Source organism: Prionailurus viverrinus, chromosome A1 (assembly GCF_022837055.1).
Source record: "Prionailurus viverrinus isolate Anna chromosome A1, UM_Priviv_1.0, whole genome shotgun sequence".
NCBI lineage: Eukaryota > Metazoa > Chordata > Mammalia > Carnivora > Felidae > Prionailurus > Prionailurus viverrinus.
In genome coordinates this window covers 207,801,907-207,829,668 of record NC_062561.1, presented here as the reverse complement: position 1 = coordinate 207,829,668, position 27,762 = coordinate 207,801,907, and the positions used below count along the sequence as shown (strand labels likewise).

At 38.9% G+C, this 27,762-nt stretch overlaps 1 protein-coding gene across 4 annotated transcripts in view; it reads right to left on the bottom strand.

Annotated features, from left to right (window-relative positions):
• TTC33 (tetratricopeptide repeat domain 33) overlaps positions 1-27,762 on the bottom strand; it is a 40,406-nt gene that overhangs the window by 8,707 nt on the left and 3,937 nt on the right. For all 4 annotated transcript variants that reach the window (XM_047823425.1, XM_047823413.1, XM_047823434.1 and 1 more), the window contains one exon: positions 26,672-26,893. In XM_047823425.1, coding sequence (XP_047679381.1) covers positions 26,672-26,892 — 221 coding nt within the window. In that variant the 5' untranslated portion in view covers position 26,893. The remainder of the gene's footprint in view (positions 1-26,671; positions 26,894-27,762) is intronic.

The following is a 27,762-nucleotide window of genomic DNA, read 5'->3' as shown; positions in this document are numbered from 1 at the left end:
AATGATCTAGGGAGATTCTGGAGGGGAAGAAATACACAACACGACACACACACACACACACACACACACACACACACACCACACACACACACACACACACACACACACACACACATACACACCACACAGCTGGCCCCTGCCTCAATCAACTAAAACAGATATTCTCAGAATAGGACCCAGGCATCTATATTTTTTAAACCAGGTAATGCTAATAAACACCAAGGTTGTGAACCATGGAAAATATCTTTCATAGCGTAGTAAGCCCTATCCATGTACTGCCTTCTCTTGAATCACTCATTATTACCTGTTTTCCAGACCCTTATTTCCTCTGTATGTGTTCTTCTCCACAATTTCCTACTGGATGTGTGAAGGTCCAAACCAAACATAACGACCAAAATATGGGCTAATATGCACTGATTATTATTTAAACAGAGGGCGGTGAAATAAAGAAATAAAGGCAAAATTTGATAGAAAATACAAAGGTGAAGAACATAAAAAAGTACGTTCTGTTTTCACCTTGCTATAGAGTTCCTTTACTAGTAGTACAAACGGACAACGTCACATCCAGGGGTCTTACGCCAGCCTGACAAATGACAAATGGGCTACCGACACCTTAAAATAAGTTTGCCACTGGGGCACCTGGGTGGCGCAGTCGGTTAAACGTCCGACTTCAGCCAGGTCACGATCTCGCGGTCCGTGAGTTCGAGCCCCGCGTCGGGCTCTGGGCTGATGGCTCAGAGCCTGGAGCCTGTTTCCGATTCTGTGTCTCCCTCTCTCTCTGCCCCTCCCCCGTTCATGCTCTGTCTCTCTCTGTCCCAAAAATAAATAAACGTTGAAAAAAAAATAAGTTTGCCACAGAGCCAACTCCATGGCCAGCAGCAGGGGTGAGGGTGGACATGATGGGAGTGTGCTTTACAAAGCCTGCCTTAGCTGCCATGATAGGTTGTAGCAGTGGCTACTGCTATTTTGTAGTAGGCAGCTATATATAACTATAAGCTGAAGATTCATCCCACAGGGAACCTGGGTCGCTCAGTCAGGTAAGTGTTCAACTCCTGATACTGGCTCAGGTCACCACCTCGTGGTGGTGAGATTGAGCTCCACGTTGGGCTCTGTGCTGAACATGGAGCCTGCTTGGGATTCTCTCTCTTCCTCTCTGCCCCTCCCCCACTCAGCTTTCTTTCTCTCACTCAAAATAAATAAATAAACTTTAAAAAATTAAAACAGAACAAGATTCACCCCGCAAAAGCTGGTAGTCTTTGTTTCCAAGCAAACCAAATGTGAACATGCAGAGAGGCTATCACAACTACTGCCTGGACCATGGTTAGTATCTTCTTCAGGGGCTCTTGCTGAGCACTGAAGAAATACCTGTTTGAAAACTGTTGAACTCTGGGTGAAAGACTACTGGAAGTTTAGGAACAGTGTGGCCATTATTCACCTCATTTTTATGATCTGCTGCCCCAATGGTCTATGTTTCTCTCTGCCTCTGCCTGCATCGCAATATTGTGTCACAAATCAAACCTCTGAGAGCTCCGTTAATTGAGAATTATTTCTTTATTAAGGATTTTCCCAAATTCAAGCATGTATCTAGAGCCAGGGTCCCCAAAGTTGAAACAGGCAGTGTCACTGGCTGCTGTTTGTCAATGCTCTTCCTTCATCTCACTCTGAGATCCCTCTGGAGTGCCCATACGTCTCTGCTTTCCACATATTCGGACACTTCTGCACGGTGTCAGGCTATGCCCGTAAGCGTGGCCGGCACAGGTGTTAAATGGCTGCCACATGACTTTCCTATAAACTCTGTGCTCAGCAGGTGACGGACACGGGTTGGTTAAACAGCAGTGTCCCACTGCTGCCTCCTAGTTACCCTGAATGGGAATCTGAGACTCACAGATATTTTTAGATAATTCATACGTTAATGTTAGCTTAGAAACTGCCCACTGAACTTCAAAGTAAGGCATTTAATGTACCTTTTCAGGTACCATTAAAATTTCTTATTTATGAATTCTCCTCTTACTAAAACACCATCAACTATCAGAATTAATTAACTAGCTGCTTCTGTAGGGTTACCACCCATCAGATCACACTGCTTGGATTCATGTGCTAACCTCTCAAGGATGCCGTTCTTATAGTCCTTCCTTTCCCAGCCCCCCAGATAAAGTAGCCTCCTTTAAGCAAAACATACTTTTAAAAAAGAATGATGGCAGAGAAGAGATGCATGGGCCTCACCTGGTACTCAAGCTAGGAAAGGAGAAGATGAAAAGGGATCTACAAAGAAGAAATGAGAAAGTCTGAACTTCACTGGTGGACTCTTAAGGGGATAAAAACAACAGCTTGTGGATAAGAGAGAAAGGGAAGGAGGAGGAAGGCATGATCCCAGCGGACCTCTTCCTTCTTTGATCCGCACACGCACATCTAGTATGGTGGCCCGGGACTCCAAACCTATGCTGGCAACTAAAACATGTGGTTGGTTCACAAAAAGCATTTGATTTTTTTTTTTTTTAACACAAAATGTTCTTAAATCTGGCCTTCCTTATATTCTATACCTGAGTAAATGACGACAGTTTTGACATAATTGTTTTGATAGAAAAAATTGCTTCCCAAACACACGAATAGAGAAGAACCAGAAAGGAAACTGCACACGCGTGTGCACACACACACACAGAAATTAAAGACACTCAAAATTTCACCAAAAGATGACAACCATAGTTAACATTTTTATTGTATATTCTTCCAAGTGTTTTAACATATATCATACATATGAAACATTATTTTGTCTTTAAATTATCAAATGCTTCTCTCTATAGCATAATGCTTAGTAACTGATTACTACTATTTCAATGCAAAATTCATTCAAATAAATCCTCTACTATTAGACATTACACTTAAAAAGCTGCTAAGAGTAAATCTTAAATGTTCTTACCACAAAAAAAAAAAAAAGGAATTATATGAGATAACAGATGTGTCAACTAATCTTTTACTGTGGTAATTATTTTGCAATATATATGTTCATGAAATAATCACATTCTCCACTTGAAACTTACACAATGTTATACATCAATTATATCTCAATAAAACTGGAAAAAATTACCCTTTGGCCATTACAATGATCTTTTGGAAGGAAGTGGGCCAGGAATAATTATTGAAGAAAATTGTATTTTGGAGATCAAATATAATACACATGTTATGTTTGATGTAAAACTGACTGGAAATGAGATCACCTTAGAAGGAAGGTTAGTCTAACTTAAGATAGCATTCTCATTGATTTCCTTTAATTAACAAAAAAGCCAATAAGGGAAGAAATAAACACTATATTTCCTTGTCTGTACTACTCCCCTTCCAATTTTCTATTGATACGACCCGCCAGCTTTACAGGAAACATAACTTCAGTTCCCAGTTGGTTTGGTTCTTAAAACTAGCCATCTTTATGCTAATCAAAAATTCAAATGGCACTAATACTCTTTGATAAGATTATGTACACCTAAAATACAAATCATATTTAAGCTGTTCAATCCTCAAAAACTAGCTTACCTGTTTAACAACTAGAATGATACTTTTAAAATATTTACTTTAGGTCTTACAGAAAAGGGGGAAAATCCTTACAATGAAACACAAATAAGCAGCCCTCTCGTGTCCTCTTCTCAATCTAGCCTTCAAAACGCATGCACATAAACGGATACACTTAGAAGCTCCACTTCAAATGAACAATGACTTTCAATTTGCACTGTGTAAACAATAAAAGAACATGTACATGAACACTATTCTCAAAACCTCTGTGAGGGACAAAGACAACTTTTTTCTCTCAAAAACTTACAAATAAAAATTACAAACCTCTAAACAAAGGCCAGTAAGGAAATGTTCTTTACAGTGGGAAAAATCAGCTCATGTGCACATGCCCCCTTAAAACCCATCTGTTACTTACTTGGTTAACAATATACTCCAAGAAAAAAGGGGAGGGCTTGGGAGGGGGGAAAATGCCTTTTTAAATGCACATCCTGTTTGACCCAGCAATTCCATTTCTATAAATCTTTCTTTCGAGCTGACCTGGATGTATGCACACTTCTATCTCTGAAAGGCCAGTCACTATATCATTCATAAAAATTAAAGATGAAAACATCCTTCTCAAAAAAGAGATGGCAAGATACATTTTAATACATCATGCAATGAAATACAAATACCCCATCATATCCAAATCTTTCTGGTTTGGTTTCTGGTTTTAGATAGAGTCTAGTTTTAGAGTCTGGTTTTAGAGTCTGGATGGTTAAGGGATAGTATATGGCCTTTTTTTTTCTTAAAGCCAGTTCTATACAAAATAGTCTCTAAGATATAAGTAAAAAAGGCAAGGGAGAGAATGGTGTATATATTTAGAATATCAACATTTATGATGTTTTAAAAGATAAATACATACACATGCTTATAAATCTAAAGATTATCTTTGGCAAGATATCAAAGAACTGGTAACTGGTTTCCTGTGGGAAAGTGAACTAAGAGACCAGAGGACAGGAGTAAGGGCAAGATTTAGTCTTCATTGTATAGCCTTTGTTGCTATTGCATTTGCTTATTTTTAAATCATGTACATATGTTACTGTCTTTTTCTTTTCATTAAAAATTATACAAATACATTAAACAAGCCATGGATTGGTTAAGTTCATACAGAGAGAGAGTAAATGAGAAAGAGAAAAGATACCAGGGCTCAAGTTTTCAAAATTCAGAGGTCAAGCAGAGAAGGAAGGGCTAGCAAAGATGACTGAGAAGTTGAGAAAGAAAGGAAGAAATTCAGGAGTGTGTGTGATTTCAAAGAAACCAAAGAGAAGCCTGTCACAGAGAGAGTGCTGGGTTGTACCTAAGAGAGATGCAGCAACATGTCAATCATTGGTGACACTGACCAAACAGCATTCCTGGAAGGGCAGGAGTGGACACCAGACCACTGAGCAAAGTGGGAGTAAGAAGTAGGAACAACGAATGCTGGCAACTCATTGGGGAAGTCTGTGAATACCAAAAAGGGAAATGAAAAGATAACTAACTAGGAATATAAAATCCAGAGAAGGTTGACATAGATCTCTAACACATGTCCAGACTGGACTTATCATCATCTCCCACTCCAGACTTACTCTATGCTTGCAACTATGGCTTAGAGAACAGCACCACCGAGTCACTGAGACAGAATCCCGGAGTTAGCCTTGACTACTCTTGCCCTGCCCTAGGTTACATGAGTCGTCAATTCTCTAATTCATCCTTTAACTCACTGTCACTGCTCCTATTTAGTGTAAGTCCTCAGCCTTCCTTGCTGGGATTATCAAAAATTCAAGTAATGATTTTTAAAAATTTTTTCAATGTTTATTTATTTGTGAGACAGAGCAAGAGCAAGGGAAGGACAGAGAGAGGGAGACACAGAATCCAAAGTAGGCCCAAACTCACAAGCTGTGAGATCATGACCTGAGCCCAAGTCAGTCGGACGCTTAACTGACTGAGCCACCCAGGCGCCCCAAGTAATGACTTTCGTTGGCCTCCTTTCGGCTGGAACACTGTTCGGCCTGTTCTTCAGCTAATTCCAATGTGTCTTTCCTGACTCTTGCCCTGATGCCCTCTCCTCCCAAAAATCATCTCAAATACTCTTTAATGCTTCTATTTCCCCATTTAGTTAAATGCTCTTCTTTTAGATCATCCAAAGAACTCTCTAAATAGTCCTCTTTACTACATATCGAAACAGTTTCTGTGTATCACCCACAAAAGGTGTTTATTTAATATTTTCTTTGTGGCATCCATGCTTAACAAAATCACCAAATACATTTTCAGTGAGTAAAAAAAAAAATATATATATATATAAGAAATTAATATGCTAGACTAATTTGGGTGAGGAGAGTAGAATATAAAACAACAAATGTCAAATGATGTTGAATATAATTTTATCTTTGCCAAATCAGAAAGACTTTAAAAAAATTTTTTTAGAAAGACTTCCAGACTTTACACAGCTTTAAATTTTAATTTAAAATTTAATTCCATTAGATTTTTGATAAAAAGAAAAGCTGCATACATTAAAATGTAATGTAACTCATTAGCTGTCTTCCAGATATAGTTGATTCTCATTCTTGTAGTTATGTTCTATAAAGCTGCTGTAAAGACTGAATTAGTGAATACTGAATCACGGCTCATAGGGGAATACAGGGCTAAGTTTCTGCAAGCCTCTGGTCATATTTGTATCAACTGACTAATATATAGCCTTGTTTTATGTGCTCCTGTTTAAAGACATCTTATTTAATAAATATTGCTGATTCATTAACATTGATCTCACAGCCCACAGCACTGTAACTCATGCCTGGACGAAGCTTACTGGACAAAGCTTACTGAATGAACACATGTAGTTTCTCTGTAAGGCACATCACAGCCTTCTTGTCTTTAGGAACACTAGACAGCACTTCTGAACTATACTTCGGAGGCGTTTTAAACAGCAAAATCACCAACAAAGGGCACAAAAATGTGGAAAATATAACACTAGACAGACCCCAAAAAGGGACACTTGTTTATACAGTGTGAGAGCTGAAACAAGACGGCAGAGCACCTGCCGTGTTGGACTCAGCTGGGAATACACACAGGAGGCACCCAGATTCTTCTCAGCTCTGCCGATGTCCACTAACAACTGTGAAAGCACCGTGAGCACTGATTTGGGGGTTACCAATATATTTGTGAGTGGGTAAACTCATAAATGAGGAAGCCATGAATGAGGTTTCACTGTATTTAAGAAGAAATGTTATAGCATTTTTTCTATGTCAAATAAAATATAGCTACAAAGGAGTATCACTTTCACTAATATCATGACAGATTTCTAATTGATTTCTATCAATTTTACATCCTTATGTGGAAACATCAAAATAAATTTAAAAGCTATTTCCATACAGCTACATTTTTATCAAATCCCTAGTGAATATTAAGATTCCTCATTATTATAGATTATCATTAAATAATTTTATTTCCTCCTTAAAACCTATGTCATCAAGAACTTTAAAGTTTTCACCTTATTTTATATTGTGTTTCTAATAATATTTACAGTAATTGTGCCCCATGGGCACCTGGGTGAGTCAGTCTAGTTAAGCATGACTTTGGCTCAGGTCATGATCTCATGGTTTGTGAGTTCAAGGCTCCCATGGCAGGGGGGGGGGGGGGGGGGGGGCGGGCCGAACAGACCCACTTTGGATACTCTGTCTCCCATTCTCTCTGGCCCTCCCCCACTCATCTCCCCCTCAAAAATAAATAAACATTTAAAAAATAATAATAATTGTACCCCAAAATGATAGAAATAACTTCTCTGGCTGAATTTATATTTTCATATTGGAAGTGGTTTTCTTTTGTTCAGGATATATTTGAAATTAAAAGTTTAGTTTGCTTCCTTGATTTTATAAACACTTTCATATAGACGTTATAATGATACAGAAAGTAGTTTCAGACAGGTTTAATTTGAGTGAAAGTTGTGTGATTTCCAATGTAGGTAAATCAGGTTCCAACTTTTAGACAATGATAAATTTTCTGAATTAAACAAAAAAAATTCCTCAAGTTATTTTGAGGTTTTTCTGTCTAGAATTTGGAGTAGCATTCTGAAGAAAGCAAGGACAAAATAATGTGTAGCTAATACAACGAACATTCTAATAAGGAACCTAATTTCCATAGCTCAGAAAGAAAGAAAAAAGAATCTGCAAGAGGCAATAAAAGAAAAAACATAATTATTGCATATCTTCTCAAGACATACATATTTAGTGAAAGGAGGGCTGGATTGGAAAGAAGTGCTGAGATAATGCTCAGAGTAGAGTTCCTGGGTGGTTTTATTAGGCAAGGGAAAGATATAAATATACTTTAAATTCCAAACTGCTCCGAGTTTTAGTCACTATCACTTATTAAAATTACGTGGACTCAGGATTAGGCTGAATCATAAAGCCCACTTTCAGTAATAATTTAAACTATTTACTTACATAAAAGAACAAACACATCTTAAAAGTTTTTAATTTTTTATTATAGACAAGAACAAACAATTCAGAGCAGATCAACTGCCTCTGGAAACAGTAGGAAGGAGCTCTGAAATTACATAAAGATGTATGCACACTGAATAAAGGTCATTTTCCAAAGCAAATTAAAACAATGATGCCAACTTCTACGTGGTACAGGATGTTCCCTAGTTGTTCCTGTATTGAAAGCAATTGCCCTGGTCTACTCGTTGCCATACTAGACAATGAGTTTTCTGAAACAAGTAAAAAGTCACAATTTTAACCTCCCAATTTCTACTTCAGATATAGAGATCATTTAAAATTATTCTCTCTGTCCCAAAAATAAATAAACGTTGAAAAAAAAATTTTTAATTATTTTATCACCTAGGGGTGCCTGGGTGGCTCAGTCCATTAAACATCTGGCTCTCAAATTTGGCTCAAGTCAGGATCTTGCAGTTCGTGAGATGGGAGCCCCAGGTCAGGCTCTGCACTGTTGGTGTGGAGCCTGCTTGCGATTCTCTCTCTCTTCCTCTCACTCTGCCCCTCCCTCTCCCTCTCTCTCTCTCTCTCTCTCTCTCAAAACAATTAAATAAATTTAAAAAATAAAATAAAATTATTTACCCCCAGATTATTCACTCATTGAGCATACACACAAATGTCATAAAGTAATATTCACTAGAGGGGCACTTGGGTGGCTCAGTCAGTTAAACATCTGACTTCAGCTCAGGTCATGATCTCACAGTTTGAGAGTTCGAGCCCCACATCAGGCTCTGCGCTGACAGCTCAGAACCTGGAGCCTGCTTCGGATTCTGTGTGTGTGTGTGTGTGTGTGTGTGTGTGTGTGTGTGTCTCTGTCCCTCCCCCTCTTGTGCTCTCTCTCTCTCTCTCTCTAAAAAAAGTAAATAAATAAACAAATAAATTTCACTAGAAATTAATTCCAGTATCATGGAATAATTTGGATCAAATTAAAACACGTAAATAAATGGGCAGGACTACAATAAGTGCCTTATTTTAATGATAAATATATGATAAAATCACGAAGTCTGCAAAAGGCAAAACAATAAATAGGACTCCCTTCCCCTAGCTAAACCAAATCACCCTGCCTTCCTGCTTCCTCAGACAGGCTCACTGTGACCCCCTGTTTACATTTACTTCTGTGTTTGTTTAAAAGCTCTATGCAGGGGCGCTTGGGTGGCTCAGTCGGTTAAGCATCCGACTTCGGCTCAGGTCACGATCTCACGGTTCGTGGGTTCGAGCCCCGCATCAGGCTCTGTGCTGACAGCTCAGAGCCTGGAGCCTGTTTCAGATTCTGTGTCTCCTTCTCTCTCTGCCCCTCCCCCACTCATGCTCTGTCTTCCTCTGTCTCAAAAATAAATAAACATTAAAAAAAAATTAAAAAAAAAAAATAAAAGCTCTATGCAGACCAAGGTAAATGCAGCTAACACAATAGGACCTAACATATATCAATAATTTCTAAAGGAATAAGGCAGACACAAGTGGTCTACAGTCTTTGTGGGGTAAAGGAGGACAATATGGCCTGAACCAGAAAATAGTTGCCACTGCCTAAGCCAAAGTTTTAAATTTTTTTTTTTTCAACGTTATTTATTTTTGGGACAGAGAGAGACAGAGCATGAACGGGGGAGGGGCAGAGAGAGAGGGAGACACAGAATCGGAAACAGGCTCCAGGCTCTGAGCCATCAGCCCAGAGCCCGACGCGGGGCTCGAACTCACGGACCGCGAGATCGTGACCTGTCTGAAGTCGGACGCTTAACCGACTGCGCCACCCAGGCGCCCCACCAAAGTTTTAAATACCACAGCTAAAGACATAGTCTTAAGACTCCTAGTGTATTTCAGTATATTTGGATAACCTAGCAATAAAAATAAAGAATGCTTTTGTCCTCAAAAAGATACACTATCTGAAAAAAGAGAATCCTAATCATTACTCCAGACTTTCTAGTCCATAAGATAAAAATCCTAAATAAAGAATAAATTAAATCCAGCAACTTATTAAAAAGTATGAAGTCCACATGACCATGTAGAAAATACCTCAGAGAAGCATTAGAGAAACTTTCATATGTAACTGATAATGGAGGGAAAAAGGTACATGACACTCAACAATACTTAATACCCATTTTGACTATTTATAACTATGTCACCTAAAGAGAAAGTGTACTTCTTTATGGGTGATTTCAAGCCTAATCTCTAAATATTTCCAAATGTTATTACAGACACAACATGAAAAACTTTGGAAATTTGCTATGTTCTTCTGTCTCTGAAAAATTGATTTACTCCTTCATAATAATCCTCCTACTCATAATATTCTAAGAAATGTAGTAGTAGCAAATTCTGTAGGACTTGATACTAGTGAATATATTTCTTCCAGTATTAGCTTATCAGTCCAATCTGTTTTCTATGACGCCCCATCCCCACCTTTGCTCCCTGCTGGCTGCACATTCGCCCATTCCCTACCCACGTATCATGTTCCTGTTCATGTGGGCTGAGCAGTACACAAACATAAGCACATCTAGGATTTCATTCCTCCTCCTCTTCACTTATTCAAAGGCTCTCTCTCTCCAAGACCAAATTAAAATTCTGTTTATCATGAAGACCATGAGTACCACTTACATGATCACAGAGTAACACTTCTATTCCCATAGTATTTGTTTTACAAAGTACTTTCTGTACAATCACTTAACAAACAACTATTCTCACGAAAAGTTCATTCACTTCGTGCTCATACGATTGGCATTGCTTGTTCTCATTTTACTGATGAGGAAACAAAGGTAGAGAGCAGCTACAGGACAAATGGTATTAACCCTGGAAAAGCCATGATCTGAAGCTAGTTCAATTACAAGACTAATACTTTTCCAACTACCCCATTGTCTTCCATTGAATTTTTCTAATTCTTCCATGCATTTTTATCTTCTCTTCACTAATGAGTTCAGGGACCAAAAGGTAGATTCACTTGTATCTACAACACCCAGAACATGGCCAGGCACACAGAAGGTGCTAATATCCCAGATTCTATCTACCTCATTTGTCTTACCTTCTCCAAAAGAAGTCTTGAAAGACAGCAAAGAAAAGCATGAAAGACATGAAAAGAGGAGACAAGAGCTAGTATGATGAAAATACCTCAGAAAAAAAAATGGAAAGAAATACAAACAAATTTTACCTTACAACAAAAGCAGGAAATACTTTAATTCTTACTTTGTTCCATCTTACCACTCCAGATACAGAAATCACAAGAAATCCCAAGACAAGGGAAATGGGAATATGGGTGGAAAGAACCAAGAGATTAAAATTCTAGGTAGAGGGGCACCTGGGTGGCTCAGTCGATTAAGTGTCCAACTTTGGCTCAAGTCATGATCTTGCAGTTCATGAGCTCAAGGCCCATATCAGGCTCTGTGTTGACAGATCAGAGCCTAGAGCCTGCTTCATATTCTGTTACCCTCTCTCTCTGCCCCTCCTCTGCTCACGCTGTCTCTCTCTCTCAAAAATAAATAAACATTAGGTTTTTGTTTTTAATTCTAGGTAGAGGACTTTAAAGCCCCGGGATGTGTGAGGTTTCAGGAGTCTTTGTGGCTTTTGAGGAAGCAGCTGGTCCAGAGACCAAGGTCAGCACAGCAAAGGTCCATGAGTATTTTAGGTTTTGTGGACCATATAGTCTCCTTCACAGCTGCTCAATTCTGCTGTAGCACAAAAATCAGCCACAGAACGTCATCATACACATCATCATCTTACACAAATGTGCATGTCTGCATCCAATAAAACTTTATAAAAACAGGCTGTGGTTTGCCAACCCCTGCACTACTTGGTCCAACCACTGTTTCTGTCACATTTATCAAATATCCTTTTTACTTTCAGCCCTATTTTCTGCCTAACTCAACCAGGAACATTCATCACCCCAAGGTAGGCATTTATATCAATTTATGGAGGCATTTTTGGTTGTCACTGGAGGCCTAGTGACAAGGGTTCAGGGATGTTAACATCTGGCAAGGCAGAGGGCCACCCTGACCGACAAACACCAAACGCCTGTCGTGCCCAAAATGCCAACAGCACTACTGCTGAGAAACAGGGTGGCTTACCCCACCCCCGCCCTCCAACCCCAAAGCTGCTTACATTATCACAAAGTACAAAGTAAACTAAGAAGTTCGAAGTGACATTGACCATCACTAGTTCTGTTTCCTCTTTTCATTAGGCAGCATGTTGACACAGACACACATATAAACATATACATGTGCAAAAACAGGCACACAGATTTGAGGGGGGGAAATGTCCACTGCACCCCCCCAAACCATGCTGCTTTTATTTTGAAGCCATTGACATTGGCGGCAGCAGAGGCACAGCTAAGTGAAAAGTGCTTTCTGCCCACAAAACATGCAAAAGTTTAAAGGAACACGTGAGCTGTTTTCCACTGGCTAGAGAGAAGCAGCAACCGGTGGGCACTTACTTCACTATCATAAGCTTACTGAATTCCCTCTCCGCCCTCATTTTTCATTTCTCTCTTTGACAGACTTCCCCTGGCCTACAAATAAAGGGTGGCACCGCCCAGGTCCTCCATTTGGGGATCGCAGGAAGCCTGGCACGAAATAACACCGATGGTCTCTTATGGCTCCTACAGCATATCTCTTAATTCAACTTCAGTTTGGAACGCACCGAACAGACACAGCCCAGCTGCGGCTGTCGGATAGGAAGCATTAAAAGATAAAAACTTGGTTTAAAGTCACTATGGTTAATAAATGACCAGAGTCTGACTTGGCCAGTTTAAAGACAACCTTGACAGTGTGCTGGGGAACCAGCCAAGGCAGGAAGCAACTAGAATGGCTGCAAGGCCTGCGTAGGGGCAGGGTGAGACAATACCCTATGCTGAGGTAAGGAACAGCTGGTGAGCAAGCCAAATAAATTAGCACACTCATTTATCAGACAGAAATGTCAAAGTGTTTAACTACTTTGCTCCCAATTAGATTTCCAATTTATGACAGCTTCAGGTTTAATGAGCTCTATAGTCATCAGCTTATTCATTTAATAAACATTTATTAAACATCTACTCTGGCCCAGGTAGTATTCTGGGTACTGAGGCTGTAGCACTCAACAAGATATAAAATGACCCTACCATTTTTCTAGATCTTACATTCTAGAATGTTCACAGGCAGGAAGAAGGCAGGGAAAAACAACAAGCCTAACTTAAAATATGGTAAGTGTGATTAAAAACAAAAAAAAAAAAAACAAGCGGGGGGGGGAGGGATGTGAAAGGGAGGTCACTGGATGGCTACTCTGAACATGTGGTCAGAAAAAGTCTCTCTAGGAAGGCATCTGAGCTGCGATCTGACTAACCAAAAGTGGTCAGCTAATTGAAGATCTGGAGAAAGTTCACTCCAGACAAAGGAAGAGCCCAAGCCAAGAGAGGGCCAAACACCCCAAGTTTTGAGGAAATGAAAGGAAACCGGCATGGCTATGGAGGAGGAGGAAGGGGAATGGGAGGTGTAGACCCAAAGCCCCGGCTCTAACTGTACGTGTGATGAGGAATCTGCAGAGTTTTTGTGCAACAAACATACAGACTTGCTTTACATCTTGAAAAAATCAGTGAGGCCCAGAGAGAGTGGTCTGTAGGGGTGTAAGAAGGAGCACAGGGAGAGCAGTTAGGAGACTACTTGAATGATGCAGGTAAGAGATGACAGGGGATTAGATTAGGAGGACAGCCACGAAAACAGAGGAGAGGATAAAAAAGATTTAAAATATGTTTAAAAAATAAAGTCACTCTAACTTGGACTGGATATGAAGAGTAAAAAAAAAAGAAAGGAAATCCAGGATGATGTCTTAGCTTGAGTTCCCAGGGAAATAGAGCCCGGGGGCCTAAGCTTCTACTTTGTGGGGGTAGGATCCCAGGGAAGCAAGAGTGAGGGGAAAAAGAAGTGAGGCCGGAAGGAGGGAGAATAAATACAAGGCATCTGCTAGGCTGGCAACAGCTTAAAAAACAAACAGATGACTGCTAATCTTGTAGAACTTCTTCAGAAGCCTGTATAAAACCTGTGTGCCTTGGAAACTGTCCAGTGAGGGGAAGAAGGGAAAAGAATTTATCTGCAGGCTCCCTCCCATACCCTGTTTCCCATCCGTCAAATTCTACCCCACAGAGTCGTAACCTGGTCCCGTCGTCTGAGCATCTACAGGTCCAAGCTGGCCAGTGTCAAGGTGTGATGGATGGTCTTTGATTGTCAGTTAGCACCATGAACGGGGGCTGTTGGTCTGTAACAACAGCAGCCGCCGCCCAGGCTTTATGGCCGTAAGAACAGCATGAAGGGCAGGGAGCTGGAGGTGACTGGGGTTGATTAGCTCTGTAATGGCACATGCACAGCAGAGTTGACCCCTGGCTTCTGGGCATAAGTAACTGGGTAAACAGTGATGCCTTTTACTGACATGGGGAAGACTAAAAAAGACCAGATATTTGTGTGTGTGTGTGTGTGTGTGTGTGTGTGTGTGTGTGTGTAGCGGGGGGCGGGGGGAGGGGGGTCAGGGAATCAAGACCTCTGCTTAGGACATGTTAAGTTTCAGATACTAATTAGATATCCAAGTGGGTATAAAGTAAGCACTGGAGATTTAAGAGTCTGGAATTCAGGTGGGAAGACAGCACTGCAGACGTATTTGGCAGTCATCAGTATAGAGACGGCATACTGAAAGCAGGAGACTATATAAGTTTAAGAAGGGAAAAAATGGACATAGAAAAGAGAAGTACTTTCTAAATACTGTGGCCCACCAATATTTAGAAAATGAAGACAAGAAAACAGGAAGCAAAGAAGATTAAGAAGTGGGCAGTGAAACAAAAGAAAAACCATCTGTGTGGTGTTCTGTAGATGAGAGAGCAGTGTATTTAGGAAGACAGTGGTCAACTATGCTGAACGACGAGAGGCACGGTAATAAATGAGAACAGAGACATGATGACTGGATTTGACAACACGAAGGTCATATAACCTTTACAAGAGTGGCTTCAGGGGACCAGTGGGAACAGAAACCTGACTGGAATGGACCCAGAGGATGATTCATCAAGAAACGGAGTTTGTGGCTCAGTGGGTTGAGCGACCGACTTCAGCTCAGGTCATGATCTCACAGCTTGTGAGTTCGAGCCCCGCATCGGGCTCTGTGCTGACAGCTCGGAGACTGGAGCCTGCTTCCGATTCTGTGTCTCCCTCTCTCTCTGCCCCTAACCCACTCTCATTCTGTCTCTGTCTCTCTCAAAAATAAACATAAAAAAAAGAATGGAGTTTATGGTGAAAGGGGAGCAAAGAAATGGTAGGAGTCAAGGAAAGCTTTTTAAATGGTTGTTATCAGGGTATGTTTGTATACCAGTGAGAAGAAACCAAAGAGAGGAACAGATGACATTAAAATGAAGATCAGTCATTAGATTCATGCGGATGCCAGTAAAATGCTTATCATAAGGCCAGATCGCCCTCATGTTCGTTTTGGTAGGTATACTTTTCTAGACAAGAGACAAAATTCATGGTAAATTCTAATGATATATCTGCTTCACACACATACACACTAATTCCCACAGAGAAAAATCGAACTTAGCTACATAATCAAATATCACCATCTAGTGGCTGAAACCTTAAAAGCCAACATTTCAAAGTTGGGACTCAACCTGCGACTCTTGAAAAGGTGCATATCCCAGTTAGTAACAATTCTAGAAAATGACATCTGAACAAAATAACTCATAAAAAGTCTTAATATTACATGAAATGTGCTAATCACATATAAAATCCTAAAATATAATATCTGAAATACATTTATTGAATGTTTCCTAGATGTTAGGTGCCATGTTAATCTCCTTTACATTAACTTGCCTTTTAATCCCCCAAATGGTCTATGAGAGAAGGCTCACCATTTTACATATGAGGAAATTAATACTTAAAAAGTTAATAATCTGCCAAAGGTTATATAGATAGAAATGATAAAGCTAGGATCTGAAGGGAGGTAAAATGACTTCAAACTCCACACTCTTAAACCACTATACTCACAATACTGTCTCTGTTAAGCGTCAAAATTACTTACTGGTTAGATAGAAGAATACACCAGATTTTGGTTACAAAGAATCATAAACACTGTAAGGTAGAACTTCAGATCTTAAAACCCACTCTATTGCAAACTGAAGTCTTCCAAGAGTAGTTACAGTTAGTTACTAATGAAGTAAACTGACAGCAGGAGGTTCTGTAATGCTAAAGAACTGTGCTGCCTTTGAAGGAAGGGTGACATTAACATACTTGGATTGTGCTACATTTCACTGTTCAACAACCCTTTAAGTGCTAAATAAATGAGAAAATATCAAGCGTAAAAAAGACGAAGGAAGGACGGACCAGAGAAAGGGAATCACAAGGAAGCAAAAGTTTGTATCCTAGGAAGTAGAAATAGCTTCCTCTTGTCATTCAACCTCTAGGGGTTCCTCTAGAGGCACTCCTACTTCTCCACCACTCTAATGATTAGTACTCATGCCAAGTTCAAGCTCTTCCACATTTTGATGTACTTAATCCATGTCATCATTTTACAAAAAATCCAACCTAAAAACGGCAACTTGATTTTTTACAACCTTTAAGATGGTAACTTGAGGAGGAGAGATTCCAACCCAAGAACTGGGAATATACACAACTGTGAAATTCCCCTCCCCACTTCCAGATTAAGACTGGGGACTTCTGCCACTGCTTCCAGAGCACAGGAGGTAACTAAGAAGGCCAACAGGGTGATAAAATGGTGATAAAATGATCGAGACCCCCAAATACACAATATCCAGAGTCAGAGTCTTCTTGAAATTGAAATCATTGTATCAATTAACTTGCAAAATAACAGCAACTACAGAACAAAAATATATCCTGAACATAGAGATAAATGAAACAAATAATTATTTTACATTTATCAAGCACTCAAGGCTGATTTTTTTTAATCAAATTTACTGGAGTATAATTTAGATGACAAAACATGTACCCATTCTAAGCATACTCTTCGAGTTTTTACTAATGTGTATACTTACGTAAATACCACAACCATCATAACAAAGAACACAAAAGTTCCCTATGCCCTTTCACAGTCAACCCACCCCAATTTCTGGTTCCAGACAACCACTGATATTCTGTCACTATAGATTATATTTGTCTTTAGAAATGTACATAGATGGAATCAGAGAGTATGCCCTCTTCCTGACTTCTTTCTCTGAACATACTGATTTTTTGGATGCATTAATCGTTCCTTTTGATCACTCAATAGGATTGTCACAGTAGATTAGATGTGTCTTTAAAGAGATGTACACAGATGAAATTAGATAGTGTGCACTCTTTCCGATTTCGTTCTCTGAGCATAGTAATTCTGGATGCATCAATCATTCCTTTTCATTACTCCATAGGATACTACTGGATGGATACACAAAAAGTTGTTTATCCATTTACCTGTTGATGGACATTTTGACTGTTTCCATTTCATGAACACTAGGAATAAAACTACTAGGAACATTGTTAGATAAGCCTTTGAGTGAATATATGTTTTCCTTTCTCCTGAATAAATATCTAGGAAGGAGCAGACTGCTGGATTGTATGGTAAGGTGTATGTTTAACTTCACAAAACAGCCAGACTGTTTTCCAAAGTAGTGAAACTATTTCACATTTTCATACGCAATATATGAAACTTTGAGTTGCTCCACATCCTTGCTTGATATTGCCAGTCTTTTCAATTTTACCATTCCAGTGGTTATGTACTAGTATGCTGTGATTTGAATGTGAAGTTTTCTGGTGACTAATCATGCTGAGCAGCTTTTCATGTGCTTACTGGCTATTCATCTATCTTCTTTTGTAGAGCTTCAGGTCAAATTTTGTATCCACTCTTTAATTGGATAGTGTCCTACCAGTGAGTTGTGAGAGTGCCTTACATAGCCTAGGAAAACGTCTTATGTCAGATATATGTATTATAAATATTTTCTTGCAGTCTGTGGCCTGACTTTCCATTTCCTTAATTATGCCTTTTGATAACCAGAAGCTTTAACTTTGATCAATTCACTGCATAAATGCGAGTCATTTCTGTATTTTATATTCTTTATGATCTGCAGATGTCCATTCTTACACTAAAACTATACAGGTACAGCATTCAAGAATGTGGTGATGACAGTTCGTGAGAGTGAGACCTGTGCTATTAGCACAGAGCCGGCTTGGGATTCTCTCTCTCTCTGCCCCTCCCCCACTCTCTCTCTCTCAAAATAAATAAGCTTTAAAAAAAGTGAATCTCCTAAAAACAAAAATAAAATAAAAAACATGGTGACAAAATAAAGTAGTGTAAGTTCTCTAAGTCTTTTTTATTATGTAAAATTGTTTTGGCCAGTCTAGATTCTTCACGTTTCCACATAAATCTTAGCATAAGCTTGTCAATTACTACAAAATCAAGATTGCTAGGGTTTTGATGGGAACTGCATCGAGTTTACAGCTCAATTTGGGGAGAACTAACATCTTTTTTTTTTTTTTAATGCTTATTTCTTTTTGAGAGAGACAGAGACAGAATGAGAGTGGGTTAGGGGCAGAGAGAGAGGGAGACACAGAATCCAAAGCAGGCTCCAGGCTCTGAGCTGTCAGCACAGAGCCCAACACGGGGCTCGAACTCACAAGCCGTGAGATCATGACCTGAGCCGAAGTCGGATGCTCAACCGGCAGAGCCACCCAGGCGCCCCGGGGAGAACTAACATCTTAACAGAACGTCATCTTCTGATTCATGAACTGGGTATATATATATGTGTGTGTATATGTGTATGTATAAATATATACATATTATACATATGTGTATGTATAAATATATACATATATGTGTATATGTGTATGTATAAATATATACATTTATACATGTGTATGTATAAATATATACATATATGTGTATATATGTGTATAAATATGTACATCTCTATGTATGTGTGTGTAAATAGATGCATGTATGTGTGTATAAATATATACATGTGTGTATATGTGTATGGAATAAATATACATATACAATACAAATATGTATAGATATACATGTATATATTTATCTCAGTTCCTTGAATTTTTCTTACCAATGTTCCATAGTTTACCATGTACAGTTCTTATACATATTTTGTTGAATTTTTTTCTAATAATTTTGTTTGGGGATGGTACTGTAAATGGTACTTTTTAAAAATTTCACTTTCCAATGTTTCATTTTATCTCCACCCTTGGCTTATGACCTTCTTCCTATTATTTTTCGTGGTTGCTCTAGAGTTTAGGTTCAAATAACACTATACTACTTCACATATACTATAAGAGCCTAGTAGCAATATAATTCCTTTTACCTCTGCCTGCTCAATTACTACTGTTGTCATGTATTTACTTCTGCACGTAATAAATCTCTAATATGTTGCCAGTTTATTTACTTTTTAAATTTTATTTTTGTAAATTTACATCCAAATTAGTTAGCATATAGGGCAACACTGATTTCAGGAGTAGATTCCTTAGTGCCCCTTACCCATTTAGCCCATCCCCCCTCCCACTACCCCTCCCGTGACCCTCAGTTTGTTCTCCATATTTATGAGTCTCTTCTGTTTTGTCCCCCTCCCTGTTTTTATATTCTTTTTGTTTCCCTTCCCTTATGTTCATCTGTTTTGTCTCTTAAAGTCCTCATATGGGTGGAGTCATATGATATTTGTCTTTCTCTGACTAATTTTGCTTAGCATAATACCCTCCAGTTCCATCCACGTAGTTGCAAATGGCAAGATTTCATTCTTTTTTTGATTGCCGAGTAATACTCCATTGTATATATATATACCACATCTTCTTTATCCATTCATCCATCGATGGACATTTGGGATCTTTCCATACTTTGGCTATTGTTGATAGTGCTGCTATAAACATGGGGGTGCATGTGTCCCTTCGAAAGAGCACAGCTGTATCCCTTAGATAAACTCCTAGTAATGCAATCACTGGGTCGTAGGGTAGTTCTAGTTTTAGTTTTTTGAGGAACATGTTGCTAGTTTTTTAAAATCAATTATCCTTTAAAAGAATTCTAAAACTTAAAAAGTCTTCATACTTACCCATGTTTATTTATCATTTCTAGCACCCATTATTCTTCTGTTTAAAAAATTTTTTTAATGTTTATTTATTTTTGAGAGAGACAGAGACAGAATGTGAGCAGGAGAGGGGCAGAGAGAAAGGGAGACAGAATCTGGAGCAGGCTCCAGCTCTGAGCAAGCTGTCAACACAGAGTCTGACACAGGGCTTGAACTCACAAACCTCAAGATCATGACCTGAGCCGAAGTTGGACGCTTAACCAACTGAGCCACCCAGGTGCCCCCTTATTGTTCTGTTTAGATACAAATTTCATTTCATACCATTTTCTTCCCCCTGAAGAGTTTCTTTTAATATTTTTTGAAGCGTAGGCTTACTGGCAATGAGTTACTTCAGCTTTTGTTTGATAAAGTTACTTTGCCTTATTTTAATTTTTTTAAGTTTATTTATTTTGAGAGAGAGGGAGAGAGTGCAAGGGAGGGGCCAAGAGAGAGGGAGAGAGAATCCCTGTTGTCAGGCTCCATGCTGTCAGTGCAGAGCCCTGCGCAGAGCTCAATCTCACAAACCGTGAGATCATGACCTGAGCTGAAATCACGAGCTGGACGCTTAACTGACTGAGCTGCCCAGGCGCATTTGCCTTTATTTTTGAAAGATATTTTTTGTGGCATATGTAATTCTAAGCTGATAATTTTATTTTCTTTCAGAACCTTAAAAATGTCATCCTATTACCTTAACTAGACCTTCACCTCCACTGCTACACTTTGAAATCCACAGCCACATCTGCAGCAAGGATGTTTCCCATAGGCTGTTCCCCGCACTGACTGAGAATAGCAGGTGACAGTAAGATGGGCCCATTCGCTGGAGGCCATGGGACTTCCCTTATGGATGACCTGGACTTGGAAGAGTACCCAAGGTCTTGCCTAAGATGCTTCCACTCAAATATCCTTCTTTTTCTCTTTCACTCCGGGTCAGACACCGTGGTCTGATGGCTCTCCCAAATAACCCAGCTCCCTTCCCATTTTCTTTCATTCAGAGGTTTCCGCTAATAAAATCTTTGCATACTTAATCTGCTCTTGGCATCTGCTTGTCAAAGGACTCAACTAGCATAGCTGTTAATACCATTAAGTGTATTTTTATTTTGGATACTGTATCTTTCACCTCTAGATGTGCCATTTGTTTATCTTTCATTTCACTCCTGATGAGGTTCATGTTTCCTTTTAAGTATTTGAACAGTTATATTACCAGTGTAAAGTCTTCATCTGCTATTTCCATCATCTATCTCATTTCTGAATCTGTTACTGTCAGTTGGTTTTTCTCCTGTTTACAAGTCAATTTTCTCCTCCTCAGCATGTCTAGTAATTTTTCACCAAATGCTAGCTATTTGTAAATGTTATGCAGCTGACTGGAAATTTTTGACTACTCTGGCAGGCATTTAAATAACTTCTATAGGAGTTGAAACCTTTCAAAACCTGTTTTTGAGCTCTGCTAGGGAAGGTCTATCATACCCCTCCCTCCAGGGATAGTATAGTTGTTCTAGTATGGCGTATCTCCTTTGGGGACTTTAGTGAATGTCACCGGTGACCACCAAAGACTCTCCACTCTGTGGATGAAGCTTGAATGTCTCTCTGCTCTGTATGAACTCTGGAATGATTCAGCTTACAACTCCCCAGTCAGTTTGCTGGACTTGTGGAATTTCCCCCATAGCTGAATGGCTTAACGTTCAACAAATACAGGGGACCTCGTACAGATTTCTAGAGCACTTCCTCTGAGGAGCCCCCTCTCCTCTGGTACTCTGCTCCACAACTTCTAGCTGCCTCAGCCTCTCTAAAACCCCCGTCTCCAGCTCCAGACACTAGGATCCATCTGGTTTCCTAGAGGATGATATAATAGGGAGAAGTGTGGGTTAGGAGGAAAGAAATGAGACTCAGAAAAGAGCAATGATCCTCAAGTACCATATTCTCATGCAAGAGGAGGGTAGGAAACTTCTAATCCCAAAGGCCCTTTGGGGCTGGGATATGAAATAAAAAATAAAATACTGTGTTCTAATTTGGAGTTTAAAAATGTACATTCCTATAGCCTGGGTGGCTTAGTCCTTAAGCATCTAGCTTGATTTCAGTTCAGATCATGATCTCAAAGTTCGTGAAATTGAGCCCCACATCAGGCTCTACGCTGACAGGGATTGGATTCTCTCTCCCTCCTCTCTCTGCCCCTCTCCCTGCTCATGCACATGCTCCCTCTCTCAAAATAAATAAATATTTTTTACAAATGTATATTCCTATAGATACAATTAAACAAATGGTAGTTAACCCACAAAACACCTATTTGGCCACAATATAGCAAATAAAATGTAGTTTTATAAATATTTAACATATATTGACTGGGGGTCTGGTAGGTGCCACAAATTGTTCTAAGTGCTGAAGATATTATAGAAAAGTCACACAAAGCCCCTACTGTCCTGGAACTCACATTCCTACAGAAGAGAAACAGATAACATATGAGCAAATAGCTAAATAAGTGTATAAGGTAACTTCAAAAAGGGAGAAATGCTAACAAAAAAGGTTCGTGTGATTAAAGACCAAGGGGACCTGGGGGTACTACTTCCAACTGGATGCCCAGAGAGGGGCTCACAGAGATGAAAACATGTGCGCAGAGATCAGAAGAACAAGAAGACAGACATCAGAAAACAGAAGACAAGAGCTTTTCAGACAGAGGTGTCAGGAGACAAAGCTGTATCAGAACTGTGTTCAAAAACCCAAGGAAGGCTGGTGTGACTAAAATGTAGTAAAAATGAGAATGCTTAAAGATTAAGTTGATTCAAAGACAGGGACTGGGGGGGTTGTGGTTATTGTTGTTTAATTTAGCTTCACTGTCCCTCCTTATTTTTTTTTATTCCTCATATTACTTAAATGAAGTTTAACATTATCTTATGTAGCTTTTTATCTCAGATATTTTTAAAGTATTATTTTTATTTAGTTTTGGCATAGAGTAGCCAAACCATTCAATTCCACTAGATTCTTTTTATTCTGTTTAGTTCTCTCCTAAGCTGTGTATGTATACTCCAAAACAAATGCTAACCAGCAAAAAACTTAATCATCTCACCGTGTTCTCCATTCAAAATAAAGCATCCAACCCAGCTGATTTTGGTGAAATGACTCAATGTTTTGACATGCAGGCAGAAAACAAGAGTTATTTTGTTTATCTACACAGTGGATAGCTCTCCTCTACCACAGGAAATTCACAGGGACTCCCATGGCAATAACTGAATAGCTTTTCCCTTCTGCACTAGTGTGGTCTAGAGAAAAAGGCAAAAACAAAGTTAATGAACTTTTAACAGGCATTTACAGGAATTTCTAAAGATGTTTTATGGATGTTCTGCAAATGATTTCATAAATGTGGAAAATTTATAGTTGGTTTCTTCTGACTAAGACAGAATGGTCAATCTTGCAAAGTTCTACAAAAGAAAAAGTTTTTATGGCTAAAATACCACAAATGAGAATTCACAAAGTAACACTAGACTGTTAAGCTGTTAATTGTCCTTGACTGTTATTTATTTTCTATCTCATTTCCAATTTGAGGTGCTAACATACTATAGTTTAGGCACCTTTTGATATCTTATATTAAAATATAGTAATAAAAGACTACTCCAAGAATCTAAAATAAAAACAGACCTAGACACTAAAATGCTGCTTCCTCAACTCTGACTCATTCATGACAAAAATGATTAACAAGGGGGTGCCTGGGTGGCTCAGTCGGTTAAGCATCCGACTTCGGCTCAGGTCACGATCTCGCAGTACGTGAGTTCGAGCCCCACAGCGGACTCTGTGCTGGCAGCTAGGAGCCTGGAGCCTACTTCAGATTCTGTGTCTCCCTCTCTCTCTGCCCCTCCCCTGCTCATGCTCTGTCTCTCTCACTCTCAAAAATGAATAGATGTTAAAAAATATTTTTTTTTCAACGTTTTTATTTATTTTGGGGACAGAGAGAGACAGAGCATGAACGGGGGAGGGGCAGAGAGAGAGGGAGACACAGAATCGGAAACAGGCTCCAGGCTCTGAGCCATCAGCCCAGAGCCCGACGCGGGGCTCGAACTCACGGACCGCGAGATCGTGACCTGGCTGAAGTCGGACGCCTAACCGACTGCGCCACCCAGGCGCCCCCCAAAAAATATTTTTAAAAAAATGATTAACAAGGAATCTTATAACCACCCTGACAAAATTTAATTAAGAAAGAAGAAAAAAAGAGCAAAGAAAAGAAATTTGCTTTTTGCTCAGTACTACTTCTTTTAGTTTCTCAAATTCTTCTTTATCACATGGAAGATACCAAAGGCACACAGACCTGACTTTAGATCTCTGGATGATCTGAAGAATATTCCGTCCTAAACAAAGACCTATTCAGATACTACTGCTGACCATACATTTTCTCAAAATCATATCCATAGTGCAAATAAAACAACAGTCCTCATGCTGATTAATTCTCTTAATACGATGTATTTCCTTCACTAAGGATAAATGGTTCAAAATTTTATAAAAATACGACTTTCAGCAGATATTAAACACAGCAAACTGACTGACACAGGCATGATGTCTTTCAAACAGCCGCATTGCTAACAACCTGCTATTATTTATCTCCCAATATGATGCAATAGAAAGCACAAACGTAACTCTTAAGTATTCTTGCCAAAAAGGTTACTCAGAATCTAAATCAAACCTCCACACCTCAGTTTACAAGAAACATGTGAGAAAGAGAAACAAGGTAAATGACATCCATAAAGGAATAATCAAATAGAAAATTGGTCTAGACTTCAAAAAGTCATTATCATGGGGGATACAGTAGAGGACCTACATAAACACTAAAGAGATATAATCGCCAAATGAAACGTATGAACTCTGATTGGATCCTGGTTTTTAAAAAATATTGTAAAAGACGTTTCAGTGAAAATTAGAAAAAACTAAATATGGGCTGCATATTAGTTTATAGGAATGTTAACATTCATAGAGTTAACAGTTATTGTGTTTAATAAAAGAATTTCCTTATTCTTTCTTGAAGTAGTCTCCATGCCCAATGTGGGGCTTGAACTCATGACCAAGATCAAGATAAAGAGCAACATGCTCCACCAAGGGAGCCAGCCAGGAGCCCCAAGCATATCTTTATTCTTATAAGAAGCATGCTAAATTAGGAGAGAGGTGTCATTATGTTTACAACTTATTTTCAAATAGATCACCAAAAAAACTGGAAATATACAACTATGTATGTCAGTGTGTGCATATTTACGTACAGAAAGATAACTAAAGCAATTATTGAAAATTTTGAGTCTAGATAAGAGGAAATACAGGGGGGGTTGAGCTTCTTTCGACTCTAATATAGAACTGAAATTTCAAAAAATAAAAATGTTGTGGGGCACCTGGGTGGCACAGTTGGTTAAGCGTCCAACTCTTGATCTCAATTCAAGTCATGATCTCACAGTTTGTGAGTTCAAGTCCTGCATCAGGTTCTGTGCTGATGGCGAGGAACCTGCTTGGGATTCTGTCTCTCCTCTCTGTCCCTCCCCTGCCTGTGCATGCACACATGCTCTCTCTCATTCTAACTAACTAACTAACTAACTAACTAACTAAATAAATAAATAAATTCTAACTAACTAAATAAATAAATAAATAAACTTAAAAAAAAACTAATAAATAAATAAATAAACTAATAAATAAATAAAATTCTAACTAACTAACTAACTAAATAAATAAATAAACTTAAAAAAAAAAAAAAAGTCCTTTCCTGCCTCTAGGTTATAAAGCTACCCTTCTATATTTTCTTTCGTTAACTGTGTAAGTTTTACATTTCACATTGAGATTTTCTATCTCTCTGGAGTCCATCTTTGTATGTGGTATTAGATACATTTTTTATATATATTTTGTTTTCTTATGTATTTTATTTTCCTACATATAGAATTGTGTTTTCCCATATATAAACTTCTAGCTTTTTCTACACAATCTACTAACCAATGGGTCCTCTCCCCACTGATTTGTGAAAGAATGATTTTTGGTCCCACTGAAAGACCTAAGCAGAGGCAGGGGAAAAGGAATAAGAGAATAGGAAAAAGAGGAAAGGGAAAAAAGGGAAAAAGAGGAAAGGGAAAAAAGGAAAAAAGAAAAGGGTAAAGGGTAAACAGAAGAGTGTAAGAGCTTAGCTGAGGATAGGGCTGAGGATAAATGAAACTACTGTCAAATTCCTGTGCACCAACCATATTTACTGAAGTATATAAAAGCCAATGGCAAAGGATAACTGAACATCTATTTAAAAAAACAAAAAAGTACATGTCCTCAAAACCCTTCAAGAAACATCTAATATATCTGGTATATAATAACACAAAGAGAAAGATTCCAGAAATTAAACTATCTCCTATCAAGCAATAATTTGCATTACATTTCATTTAGCATATACCCTTATTTAGACAGAACAAAAATGATGGCAAAAGCAGACATTACAAGTATCTTGAAGACTCTTCTACAAACTTTCAGATTCCATGGGAATGCTGAAATACGTCTTTAAAACTTATTTATTTGATGAATTTAGCACCTAGATCAGATTTTTAAAACATAAATTTATAGAATTCATAACTCTTCATCTCATTACTGGCAGTCAGAAATGTAAACTGTTCTCCGTAAGAAAACTCCAAAAACATACCTTTTATTTTCAACCAAACTGGCTCCTTCATCCTTCAGCTGCTTACTTTTCTCAACACAGCCCTCGAGGAGACTTTCTTTCCTGCGTTTAACTGCATGAAGCCAGTTCCCTTCTTCATTCTCAACTACATCCTTCTCATCAGCAGCTTCAGCTTCAAACTGCTGTGAAGTGACCTTTGAGACCTTCTCCCCAATTCTTCTCTTCCATCCAAAGGAAGCCATTCTGGAAAATTACAAACAAACAAACAACTTTAAAATTCAAATTTGGCCTTTAGAGAAGTATTACAAATGATAGGTGAAGACAGATAAGAGAATCAGACTGTCACCAGTTTTTTTGTTGTTGTTTTGGTTTGTTTTGTTTTGAGAGAGCACACATGCAGGGGACGGGGAAAGGGAGAAAGAGAATTCCAAGCAGGCAGGATTCGATCTCACACCTTGATCTCACAACTGACTGTGAGATCCTGACCTGAGCTGAAATCAAAAGTCAAACACTTGGGGAGCCTGGGTGGCTCAGTCAGCTAAGCGTCCAACTTGGGCTCAGGTCAGGATTTCACCATTCATGAGTTCGAACCCGTCATTGGGCTCTCTGCTATTAGTTCAGAGCCCACTCTGGATCCTCTATCGCCCTCTCTCTCTGCCCCTCTCCTGCTCACACTCGCTCTCTCTCAAAAAGAAAAATAAAACATTAAAAGAAAAAAAAGAGTCCGATGCTTAACTGTCACCACTTTTTAAACTCTTAATTAAATAATGGATCAAGGCAATAATCAACAAAGGGTGCTAACATCACAAAGGAACACAACTGGTCAGTAAGTATCTCCTGTTGGAAGTGGCATACTACCCATGAAGTATCCTTGCCAAAAATTAATCCTGAATCAGATCAAGTCTAACAAATTCTACCAGTTTATAGAAAATACGGAATGCAGATGAGTGTGCTAAATAACATGCCAGAGATGCAGACAGCAAATAACAAAAACTAAAAAATAAAACTGGTTTCTTCAGGAAATAAACTTCCAGGAAAGCAGAGAGAGAGAGAGAGAGAGAGAGAGAGAGAGAGAGACAGAGACAGAGAGACAGAGAGAGAGAGAGACAGAG